At 35.3% G+C, this 15,049-nt stretch overlaps 1 protein-coding gene across 4 annotated transcripts in view; it reads left to right on the top strand.

Annotated features, from left to right (window-relative positions):
• Positions 1-459: 459 nt before the first annotated feature.
• Positions 460-15,049, top strand: part of LOC134845249 (uncharacterized) — a 32,182-nt gene continuing 17,592 nt past the window's right edge. Inside the window, exons 1-3 of one of the 4 annotated variants that reach the window (XM_063862175.1) lie at positions 460-1,805; positions 8,590-9,198; positions 9,526-9,618. In XM_063862175.1, coding sequence (XP_063718245.1) covers positions 1,780-1,805; positions 8,590-9,198; positions 9,526-9,618 — 728 coding nt within the window. In that variant the 5' untranslated portion in view covers positions 460-1,779. The remainder of the gene's footprint in view (positions 1,806-8,589; positions 9,199-9,525; positions 9,619-15,049) is intronic. The other 3 variants (XM_063862178.1, XM_063862177.1, XM_063862176.1) reach the window with 3 other exon arrangements.

Below are 15,049 nucleotides of genomic sequence, written 5' to 3'. Positions count from 1 at the left end.
CACTGGATTCTTATAATGTAATTTTATACCTTACCCTAACCGAAAAACGGCTTAAGAAAATTCATAAAGCATCTTGACAGTATAGTATAAATTTCTTGACAATGATTAGTGTTTCGGGACATTCTGCTGCTTGCACAGTACCCGCATGTTATTTTTTTTGTTTTCACTCTTCATGAGATCTGCTTGCTAGTCACATTGACAAAAACGGCTGAAAAAAATGTTGAAAAATTACTTCCTTATTGTCCATTTTGCTTTTCAATTGAATTTCTTTTGCGACAATGAAACATTTGGTTTTGTACACTGAATTGCAGCCTCTACTATGTTGCTTTTTCAATCTCCTCTAGCAATAAAGAAGAAAGCTTTGAATAATTGAAGTAGATGAATCTAGCTCTGTTTTTGGTGCAATATTGAGCATATTTCTCTATTGCGAATGCATATGGCTCAAAGCGTACTACTGCTCTGTATATTTGGATTTAAAATATAGTAGTGGAAGTAAAAAAAACACTGGATTGGTTTGAGGTCATATTACGTTCATTTTCGTTTTCGTTCGATAGGCAGTACCATCGAGTGATTACGATGGTTGGATATAAAAGCAAATTCCATATATTGCTTGTCCAGTTAATATCAAAAATTAAGTCCGTTTTCATTCAAAAATTTTCTTATGATTTTTCAAATAAAAATGCGTATTTCTGGATGCTAAAATCCTCCATTTGTATTTATTTTTAATATTTGCAATTAAAGTTTAGTTTCTTTTTTCATAGATCGAAGAACTGTCAACTTTTATTCATGGCTCAGTCAGATTTAAATTCAATTCGATTGGGAAAAAGTGTCCATGCCTTCAGGTGGCATTTGACAGAGCTTCATTTGACTCCTTAGATATAAATACCCGTTGCAAACATATTAGTCTGAACCTGAAATAAAAGCTGCCAGAAAACCGTCGCGTGCCACTTCATTTATTCGAAAGTATACAAATTTCAGTGCCAAGTGGCATTATAGCCATTTCTCAATGATTCTCTAAGTTTACAAGTCAAAATTGAAGATACTGCCTTACGAAGTATAAGACAAGTTTAAGCGGAAACTTGACTATAAATGAATTGATCCGTTTGTTGTTTATAATATCTTTGCTAGCCTCCAATATTGTTATCGTCTCAATACAGCTGCGATAGGAATAAAACCCAAGTTCCCCTTCGCTCTTCGATTGAGTGGTTTAATTTACCCTGTGTTGGAAAGAGTTTCCAAATGTCCTAGAATTAAAATTAGCCTTTTCTAAATACCCCAAAATAGGGAAACCGTTGCCCGAATGCTCTGAATCTGAGCACAGTATTGTTTGGATTTCTGCTAGCTCAGGGTACAAACCGTTTCCAGTTGTTGTGTTGGAGACCTGTTTACAACCGTCTTCAAACTCCAAACATACAGCGTGAATTGAACTCCAAATAAAAAAGTATTAGCATGGCTTGATCGAAAGCAGTTAGTTGTCCACAAGAAGAATCTTCCCATTCCCGTTACCATTTATAACTTAACTATTTACATTTTATAACTAAATTTGACGCGTTTCGCTGCCTCGTTAAATTTTCCTTTTGACGCGCTCTATTTTCAATCAGCCCACACGTGAATATTTTCATTTTCTGATGGCATTAAAACTTTATTGACTTAAAGGTTTAACGAGAGAATAGTTCGAAATTTTTCGTTGCTTTTGTTTTTTCTTTAATCTTTCATTGCTTTCGAATTAACGTTCTAATTTTTTACCAACTCATCTAATTGATGTTAATTGTCGAGTGAATGGGAAAAGTTTGGAGAAAAATTAAGTAAGTAATATTTGCAGTAGTTATTCATCAGCAGTGTGTTTTTTTGCAAAAATATTGAAGCTCCTATTTGATTTTTATTCGTCCCATAATCGTTGGATGAATGGGCGGATTTTTTTTAGCCCCATTAGCCATGGCTGCGCATAAAATACATAACATTGCTAATTTGCAATATTGTTACAGTTGTCATAGCAAGTGTTTTATAAAAGGATACTTGCGTTTTTTTTTGCTGTAGACAGCTTTTGAAGGTCTCATCGCATGCTAAATATACCTGTACAACTATCAAGGGTATTGCAACCGGGTTCTAGTTTTTTTTCCTATTAGAAACTTTGTTCACAGGACTTTTCTTGCACCTCAATTGAATAAGCATGTCAAGTTCAAGTTACAAATTTTGGGGACGACAAAGGTCATTGGTTCAAGTTCGGTCAGGAATTTTAGTTTCACCAACTGGAATATTTTTGCTGTAGTTATAAAATGACGTGTTACAACAAAAAAAACTTCCAGTTAGCAAAATTACAGTTCTCACGGGACTTGAACCAATGACATTTGTCGTCCCAATAGTGGATTAAAGACGACATAGGTTGTTGGCTCAACTTGGTTAAAAATTGAAATTTTGCGACCAGGAAATTTTCTGCTGCAACATTTCATTTTTGAACTACCGTGTGTCTGTTCACTTATGTCGGCTTAGCTACTGCAGCGCAAAGTTTTGAACACAGCAATATTTATTGTTTCAGAATGTCGACTTTAATAATTCGTATGTTGCAGGTAACTGAATTCCAGAGTTTTTGTGCAGCTGGTTTTTAATATGATTTTCTATTTTAAATTTTTATAAATGTTTTCTTTTTTGACAGTTTTTTCGTGTGCGTGTGTTTGTTTTGAGGTAGAAGGGAGTTGTTAACTGCATACTACGTTTTTTATCGATGCTAATTTTGCATTCTTTTGTCTGGGCATGTTTTTTTCTATAACTATCTTTATACATTTTGATAGATCTGTTTGTCTGTGAAATTATAGAATTTCGATGTTTCCTTTTTTTTGGCTTTATTGCTGTCGACTAAGCTCTAGGTTTAGTTTCCGAAATGCTTGTTTAGTTTTCGGTAGTTACCATCTTGCCTTCAGTACAAAAATGGCACTCATGGATACTATATAGACAGTACATGAATTTCAGGTTATTGGCTGCCGTCTTTGATTTCGTCGGTTTGTTTACCAAATATCTTGTTTCTTTAAATTGCCGGTATTATATATGAAATTGATTAGTTACTGGCGCCAATTTTTTGAATGTGCAAATTCAACACTAATGGGACTTCTTAAAAAACTTCGTTCTTCTTGATCATATGTTTCAAATGTAGCATAGCTGGAAGTCATTTTTGCTAGTTGTTCAGCGCCATGCTGTTTTAACCTGTATATATCGTAACCTGCATTGTGTCAAAATCTGAAAAAGTGAAAAAAAAGCCATTTGCAATACAAGTGACGCACAATGGTAGGAGGAATCGTGAAAAAGATGGATGCTCGTGTAGCATCAATCTCGGCTAGATTAAAAGTTTGAAAACATCCAAATTTATTTACTAGCATAATATTGATAGTGTTTATATCTCAGAAATACAATACGAAAATCATAATCGATTCTGAGATTTTAAAAATTCAATAATTGAGAAATCAAGCACTTAACAAGCAAATGAAAATCTTAATTACATAAATAATGATCAATTGCACGCCAAACTGTAATGGCTCAAACGTATTCTGGTAGCCACCAAATTGTGAAATATGAGAAAGGACTATGCTTTGGATATAATAATTTTGACAACAATTGTATTTTGTGTGATTTTTTTAAATGCTAGTTGATATAATTTTTACTTATAAAACAGTAATGCTGATCGAGCGACTACTTAGTATTCTGTGATGCAAACTGAGTGTGTTCTAAATGGCTTCGTGACATTCGACCCTATTTACAATTGCGAAGCAAAGTGTTATAGTACGAACTTTTTTTCGAACTAATTCCCAAATATTGTTGCCACTTTTGTTGCGACTAGTGGCAAATTTTGTTGCGACTTGAAGTAACAATATTTGCTCCATCGAATTGGCATGACAGCCTTTTTGTTGCACCTTTACAGCTTATTGATAACCTGTGCTTTAACGTTCGAATAATTATTAAGTTTACACCGTTGATGCATCAAGTGAACCGAAAAAAGCTGTTAGTTTCAAACAACAACAGTAATCAAATCTCGATTTCAGAAATTTTCTTACTCAATATATATCGCAATTTTTTGGCTTTATGGTTCGCAATTTATTACATGCAAAGTTGTATCTTTTTGTATTTGGTGCTACTTTTGCATATGTTAGCATATGTAGCTGCGTTATTAGTGGCTACTTTTTGGGGATTTTAAGCATCCGTTGCTGAATGGTTAGTGCATGAGACTCAAATTTGCTAGGTCGCAGATTTTTGCAAATGCAAGTTTTTGCTAAGCTTCAAGTTTTTGCAAATTCGAGGTTTATTTCTACTTTTTCTTATGTCACTTGCTAGAGCTGCTTTTTGGCCAGTGTTTTCGCCATTGTTTGCGAAGCGCCAGTGTTCGTGTCTGTGTCCAATTTACCCACTGCCCTGCGCTTTTTTATCCTAAAATTAGAGCAATTAAAACATACGCCTTTTAATCGATGAATCCGAAATAGAATACTTTGAGATCAAAGAATCATTAATTTTGAGATTAAAGAATCATGTAATCAAAAACATATTCAAGAAACAGATGGTCTGCACGACTCAAAAGACGAAACACCTCCATACTGTCCCTAACACTAGATTTGAGTAAAGATAAAATTAAGTTTGGGGAAATTAAGCACAGGGTACATTCGCCTAGGGTATATTGGCATAAGGTAGAATGGTAGAATTTTCTTAAATTTTCGCCGACACATCCCTCCCTTAAGAAAATCCTAGATGCAGGCCTGATGGAATTTATTTTTTTTTTCGATACATCTGCGTTAGTTTTTTTTCAAAATGTCTAGTTTTAAAAGTGAGATTTTGTTTCTTGGCTTGTGTTTTTTATGAAGAGGTATGCATTTTTTTTGAGTTTTGATCCAAGAAGATAAAAAATTTTGTAGTGATTTTAAACTTGAAACACGTGATTATTGATGTTGTGCATGTTTTTCTGGAAATCTCTTGAAATATTCTCTCCTCTGCATTATGAAGAGTCCAATTTTTACTCTATTGCTTGCGCAAAAACTATTCATATCATCAACTTCTGTTGAAGGGTAATTTTAACCGTTTTTTTTTCCAGATCAATCTCACCCCTACGCGAGCAGATGTTTGAAATGTATATAGGTCGCAATCAATTGGCAGACTGAAATTTCTTTGTTTGAGTGTCGAGAAAAAAAATTTTGAAAAATTAAATCAATTTTCTATTTTTTTCCCCGATGTGTGGGCGGTGATTGCTTTGAGGTAAGCACGTTAACATGGTCACTTTTTGACATCTATTGATGCCAGAAAATATAATGTATGCAATTGCACAATTTTCTGCATACAAAACAGGAAAAAGCCGACTTTGTTTGAAGAAAAATCAATTGGCCGATTGAATCTATTTATCTATTATCTACTATATAATTAAATGCGGGCCTCACTATCTCGCCATGTTTAAGCTTTTTCAACGTATTATTTTGGCATGTTCAACGAAAGAATGTTTTTACGGCAAACTATATCGTATATTGCAATGGTTCGAAATTTTTCCTTCAATTTTCTAGTTTGAATTCTTTGTTTGTTTACCAAATTTGAAATTAGCAACTCAATAGTGGGATGGTGTCAGGTTTTCCCCAGGGGCTGTGAGTGTGACCTTCAATTATGAATACCTAAATCCTTTAAGATTGCGATACGACGGTTTTTGTGATTTTTCAAAAATTTTCGGAAAAGTTGCATTTAAAAATTTTCACAAAATTTGCAATTCACAACTCTCTAGTCGGCTGTCAGGGTACTCTTAGGGGTTGCGAATCGTGCCCCCAAATATGACTGCTGAAATCTTTGCAGTTTTGGAGAAATTAAGCTTTTATGACTTTTTAAAAAGTTTTCTGAAAACAGATTCAAAAATCCCAAGCATGTACTTGGGTACTGTGTGGGTACTCTCAGAAATTGCTAATCTTGCGTACGAATGCGACTGCTGAAATGCTTTTAGTTTTCGAAATGTGGCGTTTTTTATGTTTTTTGAAGATTTTCCATAAACACAGATATAAAACTCTTCACAAAAGTTGAAGTTCTCATCTCTATTGAGCGAGTCAGGGGTTGCGAGTCTTGCCTCCAAATTTGACTGATCAAAGCCTTGTACTTTTTGAGAGATGACGTTTTTTCAGTACTTTTTAAAAAACATTTTTTTTTGGTATATGGGCTCCAAATATGACTGCTCAACCAAATTGTCGACGCATTGGTGGGGTGAACATAACATGTTAAAGCCGGTTGATTATGCGACTAATGTGGCCATTTTTCACTCTTAGTCTATTTTTTGAGTTTTCATAATGTGATTTTTTGTTCTCCTCGTTTAATGCAAAATCTGGCGTATAGTTTTGTACGGTGGCGTCCCTCATGCTTGAAGGACCGAATGCTTGAAATTTATTTTAGCTTACTTTCAGCCAATCAGAATTGAGTATTCAAAATCTCAAAGTAAATCGTGAAAATCTCGAAGTAAGAAAATAAATCCAGGCCAATAGTGTTAATACTGACCGATTAGATAATAAGCCGATGAGTTTTCAAGAATTAAAAATTCTTATGATTTTGAACTCATTAAACTTGGTGTTTATCTGAATAGTTTTGCGGTTGTAACCCGCAATTTGTAATATATTTGATTATTTTCTACTGATTTAAAACATTTTCTGTTAATATTGACTTCGATTTTGTGAGAAAGGCATTTAGCCAATTGAAATGCTTAGCGATTTTGATTGGCTGAAATTTTTCAAGCATTCGGTCCTTCAAGCATGAGAACCCTCCCCGTTTTGTACAATAAAAAGTAGTTCAAGTGGTTATAAACAGGTCTCAAGTAGCTATTGAGCTAGCTCCCCCCGGGGAGGGTTCTCATGCTTGAAGGACCGAATGCTTGAAAAATTTCAACCAATCAAAATCGCCAAGCGTTTCTACTGGCTAAATGCCTTTCTCACAAAATCGAAGTCAATATTAACAGAAAATGTATTAAATCAGTGGAAAACAAAAAAAAAAATTACGAATTGCGGGCTACAACCCAATACTATTCAGATGATTATCAAAATTAATGAGGTCAAAAGCATACGAAATTTTCAGTCTTGAAAACTCATCTGCTTTATATTTAATCGGTCAATATTAACACTAATGGCCTGGATTTATTTTCTTACTTTGAGATTTTCACGATTTATTTTGAGATTTTGAATACTCAATTCTGATTGGCGGAAAGTAAGCTAAAATTAATTTCAAGCATTCGGTCCTTCAAGCATGAAGTTTGGTGGAATCCCTCATGCGCGAAGGACCGAATGAGCGAAAATAAAAATCAGCCAATCAGATTTCAGTAAACTAAAATTTGGAAAGAAAGTAAACATTTCCAGGGTTTGGAGTATTGATATTGGCCGAATAAAAAAATGTCAGAAATCTGCAAAATTTTCAATTTGTCATTGACCGCCGGAAAATTGGGACAAATTTTACATTACAAAATGTTGATTCATTTAATTCATTTTAATTGAATGGCAATTGTTTCTTTTTAAAAATTGGCTTTCGACTAATTTTGTCTTTGGTCCTTGGCCTACAAGTTTTTTCGCCCATTCGGTCCTTCGCGCATGAGAATAGCCCCCATTAATTTTATGCAATTGTTTCATTGTATAGTAAAATTCATAATGCATTTGCATAAAGCCAATTTTTTAACAGCGTGTTTGACTCATATTCAATGTCTATTTTTGGCTACTGCATTGCGTAATTGCAAATACTGTCTGGGTCTGGATATCAAGGTATTCTTTTGCTTAAAAATTTGACACGTTTCTGCGGTTGGGCCTGTTTGTAATGTGCTCTTTTAATATAACGCTTTTGAGAAAAAAATATCCTGTCTTGTTATGAAAAATTGGTTCTAATACTGAAAATGACGGTGTCTTAAAATAATTTGATCTATTTTTATGTTTTTTATATGCATGTTTTTAGTTGTTGTCTTTTTAATTTTTTATTTGGTTCTTGTATTACACGCTCCGCAGCTGCTGGTCGGTAAGCAGTTTGATCTTGCCGACCTTTCTGACACAGTTTGCCTGAAGGTCTTTGGATGTTTATCTTGTTATGATAGTCATCTGAACTGGAATTGAATTTCAGCATATAAATCGACCGTGAAGTGGCTGTCAATTGTTGTGTTACCACTAACTGTGATCCAATGGTAGATTTGTATTGCAAACTGCGATTGTTTATTTAAGCAATTGTGCCATGCAAGTCCTTGTTGCTCTCGGCCTTTGTTAACAGTAAATTTCTCAAATCGTTCGCCAATTTTGTTTATTTTTCCTTTTGACTCCTAATTGTTATGGACGAAAATCGCGTAGTTTTGCAATCGTTTCACTCAACTAGTGATTTTACCCCTTTAACAATGGGAAAATTAGGTGTTCTCGAAAACTTCAGTTTTTTCGATCCTTCAAAACCCCCCGATTTGATCTCTAGTTTCGAGAACAAGAGCCCGTCGCTCGAAATGTTAGATGAGGTTGAAAGTTTCGAAAAGCCAACTCGTAAATATAGTGTTAAAAACCGCGCTAAGATTCTGATTAGAAAGAAACCACTTGGTGTTTCGTGGAAATTTATAGAAAGTTGTTTTCCAAACTTCTTTAGACCGTCTTGGCTCTCGCGATCTCATGAATCGCTGGTATTCAACTCAGTTTACTCGCCAGCAACCAATCAGAATGCAGTGCCTGTTTTATCCAATCAGAATGCAGATTCCTCTCACGATAGAATTGTAGAGTCGAGTGCCGAGTATCATTTCAACCAATCAAACAACTTCCCTCCAATTCACTCTAGTCACTCGCAGTATTTCAATTCGCATCACTTGGAGGGAAGTGGAAATAGTGGAAGGAAGTTGCGAAATCATCAACATCGACCATCACTTGCGTTGGACTCCAACGAGAACATACTTCTGCAGTCTTCGACTTCAACCAATGAGAATGAGGCATCAATATTTTCATCAGCCAATCACTGCTCGCAGTCTAACTTGCGTCAGCTGAAGTCGTCTTTGGGAGGGAGTAGGCTGACGACGTTGACTACTGACAACTACTTGCACATGAATGGGGGTCCAAATGGAATGGGGCCGGTGGTGATTGGAGGAGGAGGGACTCCTTCGACACTTGCTATGAGCGGATCCAGTCATCCGAACAGAACAAGTTCTACTAACAATCTACAACAAATGCATCACAGCTCCACCCTCGAAAAACAGAAACTGGACAGGTGAGACTTTCAGTTAATGATTTTATTAAGATTTTTTCAAAAATCCGTTTAAATTTTACTTCGCGACAATTACCGACATATTGTATTGTACGAGAATTAAATTATAGCTATTTTAACTAACAGTAGGTGATGCCACAGTATCAGTTTTCGGTCTTTTTTTAACAGCTAGTGGTTTGCTGGTTTTGGTTTAATTCATTAAGTTGGCCTTTGATATGAGAGTTATAACCAGGAAATTAGTAGAACCATAAAAAAGAAAAAATATATATAAAGAGTGGAAGTTATTGCGTGTTAGTTTTTCAAGAGTAGCTGAAATGATAATCTATTCAGGTCGAGGTCGACACATTTTAAGTTTGGCTCCAGTGGAGGTAGTGCGTTTGACCTCAATGGACAAGATCCTTGGTCACGCTTGACCTTCATCAGGTAGTAAAGCAAGAACATTTTCCTGTACCTTTCCTGAAAAATAAGTGTCAAGGTCGTACATTAACCCTGCTGATCGAGTCTAAAATAAGTAATACTAAATGCTGTTTCTCGTGTTGCAAGTCCGATCAAATAGGTACCTGCTTTGTGAGAATATTAAATTTCTTCCCACTCCGTGCTTGATCTTTTTCATTAATATCCGCCTTGGTAGTGGTCAAATTCCGGCATTCGGAAGAAGCGGGAGGTCTGGAGATCGATTCCGGATGGTACCGGGTGTCTGCTTACCGGATGGTACAATCAGCCTTAAAATTTTTCGACTGTTTGGGCAATTCGTTGTTTTATTGTTTATTTATGCGAATTGCTACTTCGCATCTGTATTTTAGTAGGTGAAGTCGTTTTAGATAGGTATATATCAGTAATATGTAGCTATGTAAGTAAATGCAATTTTGATTTTTGTTCTTCGTCTTCTGTACCGTTTTTTTTTCTTCATTTTCTTTGATTGTTAGTTGCTGTGTTATAGCTGTGGTTTTATTTGTTTTGAGCACTTATACTAGTAAATTGTATCTTTGCTGGATATTCAAATCCAGATTTATTTTAGCAAAAACAAGCAAAAATCTGCCTGTTTTTTTGTTTTTTTTTTATGTTTAATCTTTTCTTAGGTTTTGTTTGACTGTTATACACTGAAAACTTCATGAAATGTGGCACCTATCTCATATATTACTTGTTTGTTTTATGCTGTGCGTTAAGTTGTGATCGATTTTCTATACTATTCAAAGTTCCTTTATTTTTTTATAATCAATTCCAGTTGAAGCGGTTGCTTCTGCACATTTACAACAGATGTAACGCCCATGCTTGGTACTACTTTCTTGTTGGTACCCGTAAATGTCTTTCAATTTATTAAATTTGAGCTTTTTTTCTCGGAAACAAATCGCTAGAACTTCGTTAGTAAAATTATTCGAGTTAAAGGTTGTGTATTTGATTTTTCAAGTTTTGTATAAGATACAATTTTTTTTCTGGATTTGATTTGTTGAAAGAGTTTTTTGTTCCGGCCATTGAAAATGGGGAGGAACTTTGTATTCGGATGTTTTTTAACTTTTTTTGTTTTCGACACAATCAGTTACCACAAATAAACATAGGAATGGGTCGAGTGATATATCAAATTAAAGCCCTTTCAGTCGTGACTCGACATTAGAAAAAAAATTTAAAACGTTCGGTTATCGAGAAAAACTGTTTTTTTTAAGATTTAGTCTAACTCCGAGAAACGCCAATGAGTTACGTTCGTTATATAAATATTGAAAGAAATTGGTCAATTAAACTAAAAAAACTTATTTTGTACTAAAGGAAAACTTGTGTGGAAGCTTCATTTAGCGCTTCGTTGGCAGCAGAAGTTTTCTGAAAAAAATTATAACATTATTGTGCAAAAACAATCGAACATTTTTAAGAGTAATGAACGTAGTGAGTACTCTTATATAGGTCTTGCAGATTTTTTTTGTTTTCAAGAAAAGGTCTTAAAATTTGTTCACGCTCAATTTTGATTTTTCGCGATTTGACTTGTGATTTTTTATCAAGTTCAAGGCATTCCTATTGCTAAAACAAAGGCAAACTCCACTATCGAACAGCAAAAATGTAAAGGTCACAAAAAACGTGATCGAATTCTAATTTCGAAAATTGAAATTAATTATCAGATTTCCCAGTGAAAAAAAGTTTTACCTATTGATCCAGTTTTCTCAAATTGGGTTATTTTTAACAAAAATTGTTCATAAATTGTTATGCAAATTCAAAGAGCTTTAAAACAAACTTTTTTTTTCTTCGAAATTCAATAGTTGAATATTTTTGAAAAAACAAGTTTTTTTTCGGTTTTCTTGCGTTCATTTCTCTTTTCCAACTGTCAATTGGCTATGTTTTGAAATTTTCATATTTGGTTTTTCATTTTTTGAAGATAGCCGTTGACAACTTTGCCTACTTCGCCAGTTTTGTACAATTTGTATAGTTCTCTCATCCCACCACCCACAAAAACGGCACTAAATTGAAGAAAAAGAAGGAAAAAAACCTGTTGGTATTTTTATGAATGTGGTCGGATCATTCTGTGCTACATGCACAGCAACCGGCTGCCCTCGTTTGAATTAGATTTTTGTGAGATTTTTTGTGGGAATAATTTTAGCTTATAGACGTTTTTCTGTGTCTGGTGTATTGCAAATGGCAAGAAGCTCTGCTTCGCCCCTGTGTAGAATACCATTCGAGCTCCTCGATTTCACCTGATATCTTGTTTCTTTCAAGTTACCTTTTATTACTTTTGTTCCTTCATTATCTACCTTGTGCGGCTGATTAGCCCTACTTTTTGTTTTTGAACTGAGTAATAGTTTAGCCAAAGTTTGATACTCCAGCTTTTATTAATGGGTTTTCAACGTGGAACGGATGTTATACGGTTTTTCGTTGTTAGCAGAATCCATGTTATCAAAGCAATCGTGAATAAATTTGCCATTAAATTGTCAGAAATGGTAGATTTCGGTTAGTTAAAAGGGAATGGAAATTTTTCTTAGTTATCGTTAGCAATTCTGAGGTACTGCAGGCCTTGATGTGTTATACTTTTTGATGGGTCCGGAAATTTTAGTCAATTTTCAGAAGAAGATATATGGATCACCGGCCAACCCTGAAATAATCACAGGGGTTTAGACTAGTGGCCGTTATAATAAACCTGTGCTTATGTACTGACGAGAACCTATTGATATTTTAACCACAATAATCCTATTTCTCGTCGTATATTATATTTTGTTAATTTATAATACAGTTATAACTGTGCAGATGGTTAATTCAGAACTAGACTTCAATATGACTTCTTTTGTGTTTCTGTACCGTTATAGTTTGAGGCAGCAACGGATTTGATTGTTTATCCTTGAATTGATACTTCAAAGGGCTTACCATAAGTAGTTTGTGTGTTGTAGTGTTGTGTTACTGTGAAATTGCGCTGATTAAAAGTGGAGCATATCAATTAAAGCCTTTCTGATTGATTCTCGGTCGTAATGTGTTGTGGATTTAAATCAACGAATGAAAAACGGGACTTATGGGTCTCTTAGATTCGGTTTCTTTTTGATCGCTTGTCATCTGGTTAATATGAATTTATTGCTTTGAAATGGCATATAAAAAAACTTGGTTGTCGTTATTTATTATAATTAACTACCTACAAGATCATTTCAAGCTGCAATATAAAAAATCATATAATCTAGCGATTGCCTGCAGTTAGCAGCGATATATAAAGAGTTATGAAGTTATTTGTGACGACATCTAGCGATTGCTTACCATTACCAACTGTCAAGGACATAATTTTGAAACTACCATATGAAAGTTGTGATATATTAATTCACATGATAGTAGAGTCAGTGAACTGTTTTCGCAAAGACATCTACTGAGTGACCTTGAAGTTATCTGAAACCCTACGGGCCATTGAAAGTTATGGTGAACTGCTTTCGCAAAGACATCTACTGAGTGACCTTGAAGTTATCTGAAACCCTACGGGCCATTGAAATATCGTGGCTTGAATCGATCCTTTATTAGTTGTTTGCCATCCATGAAACTCCGGTCGCAGTAATTGTACCACATGCTAGCGTCGAAACACTAAATTCAACTATTGATTCTTCTCAGATAAAATCGACCAAACTACTCGCTATATTATACCAATTTGAACAGGATCACTAGTCGTTCAAAATTTATGATGGAGTCCATTTTGGAAACAATTCTACGCATCATCCGTGAAAATGCAGAGCTACTTTTTCCTTATCGACTTCTGGTGATGAAAAACATGTGAGATGTCGGAATTAAGTTCCCATTTATTCCAGTCTGTCTAAGTACTAACCATTCCTGCTAACTGCACCAATCATTAACAATATTTGTATCTCGACTGTCCGATTAATATTGACTTGAGTTGTTTGCCAGTAAACAGCCATTAAATCAATCAACTTAGTTTTGACCCTTACTTAACCCTGAGCTCAACATAACCCCAAGTTTTTACCAGATTTTTGTGGAGTATTTATCCTTGAGCTTTGCTAAGGTATCTTTTGCAAATTTGCATGAAAACTGGTTGCAAACGCAACTTCTCGCTGGCAATCGTTGAAGCTTGGCGAATCATGGGCAGCTGCTGCAGTGCAACATCTAACAGTCCAATATACAAGAGCATAAATGAGTTGGACACTCCTCAAATGGAAGCGTTTTACGAGAACCAGTTCACGAATAATTCCGTGAGCTCGGAAAACCGAGTTCTAATTGCGACTCCCGACAGCGAAGTAGCGTCTGCCGAGATGTTCAACGGGTACTACAACCAGTCGCCGAAAGAGGAAAACCCGTACTCGGAGTTGTTTATAAGTAATGTTCGCTTTCGTAAACCAGGAAGCTCAAACGGTAACAGACCGAAGTCTTTCACGTGTAACTTGCACGACTGGGGGTCTCAAGTCACTAGTGATAAAGTGAAGTTTTCGCCGTCAGCACATGGCGTTATATTTCATTTAGCCAGTCCTCCGAGCAAGTTGAAGCGTGAACACTTGGTGAAAAGATTAGACACCGCAAATAACGCCGGTCTTCAGCTGCGATGGCACGAGTTAGAAGGTTCGGATGTTGATGAAGAAAATTACGTGGCTGATGATGAATCGTTTCCCATTACTAACGATAAACAAATGCTGACTCCTCGGAATAAAACTGCAACTTACACTACTAATATATCTAATGAGAATAGCGACAAAATTAGTTCAGTTGTCGCTCCTAGTGCTACAATCATGGGACTGAGTGCAATGCATAGAAGGCATAGTAGCAACTCAGTTTCAACTGCATCAGGGCAAGCTATAAATCCTGCAAGGTTAGTTTCTGTTATAATTTAAGCTTTCTTAGGAGTCATCTCAGAGGGTCTGCAGTGCCCATTCTCGAGGAAGCGACGTGTTGAAGATATTTGCCTCTTCTGAATAGTCCTGAAAAATTACCGTATTTGCCCAGATTAATTGGTTAATTATGACCTGTTTTTTATTTACAAAATCGGTCAAACCAATTAGTCATTGGTTAATTTAGTTTAACAAACCATTTTTCAACCATTTGGTTAAATCAACTTTAAAATGAAAGGTTATGTTGGATATCACTCACTGCTTGTGATACGCGTTTTCAAGCTCCGGGTCTTGTGACTGTATTCGTTGGAATCTTCTCAGAGCGTTAATCATTCATGTCAGAAAGGCCGATTGTTAATTGATACAATCAAAGTGTCTATTGAAAAAGCTAAAGAAAACAGGAATTTAAAAGTTTTTGATTGGCTGGATTTTTTCGATCTTTTTATCATGAGAGTAACTTTTTCTTACTCTAGAGCTTTTTGTTGGCCGCTGATAGTAGTATGATAGAATTATGACTGATGGAACACTGCATTTGATAAGATAGCTTAGGTTGGTAGTTACGCGACTTGTTA

Source organism: Symsagittifera roscoffensis, chromosome 4 (genome assembly GCF_963678635.1).
Source record: "Symsagittifera roscoffensis chromosome 4, txSymRosc1.1, whole genome shotgun sequence".
Classification (NCBI taxonomy): Eukaryota; Metazoa; Xenacoelomorpha; order Acoela; family Convolutidae; genus Symsagittifera; species Symsagittifera roscoffensis.
The sequence above is the reverse complement of the archived record's forward strand: the minus strand, read 5'-3'. Positions and strand labels throughout refer to the sequence as shown.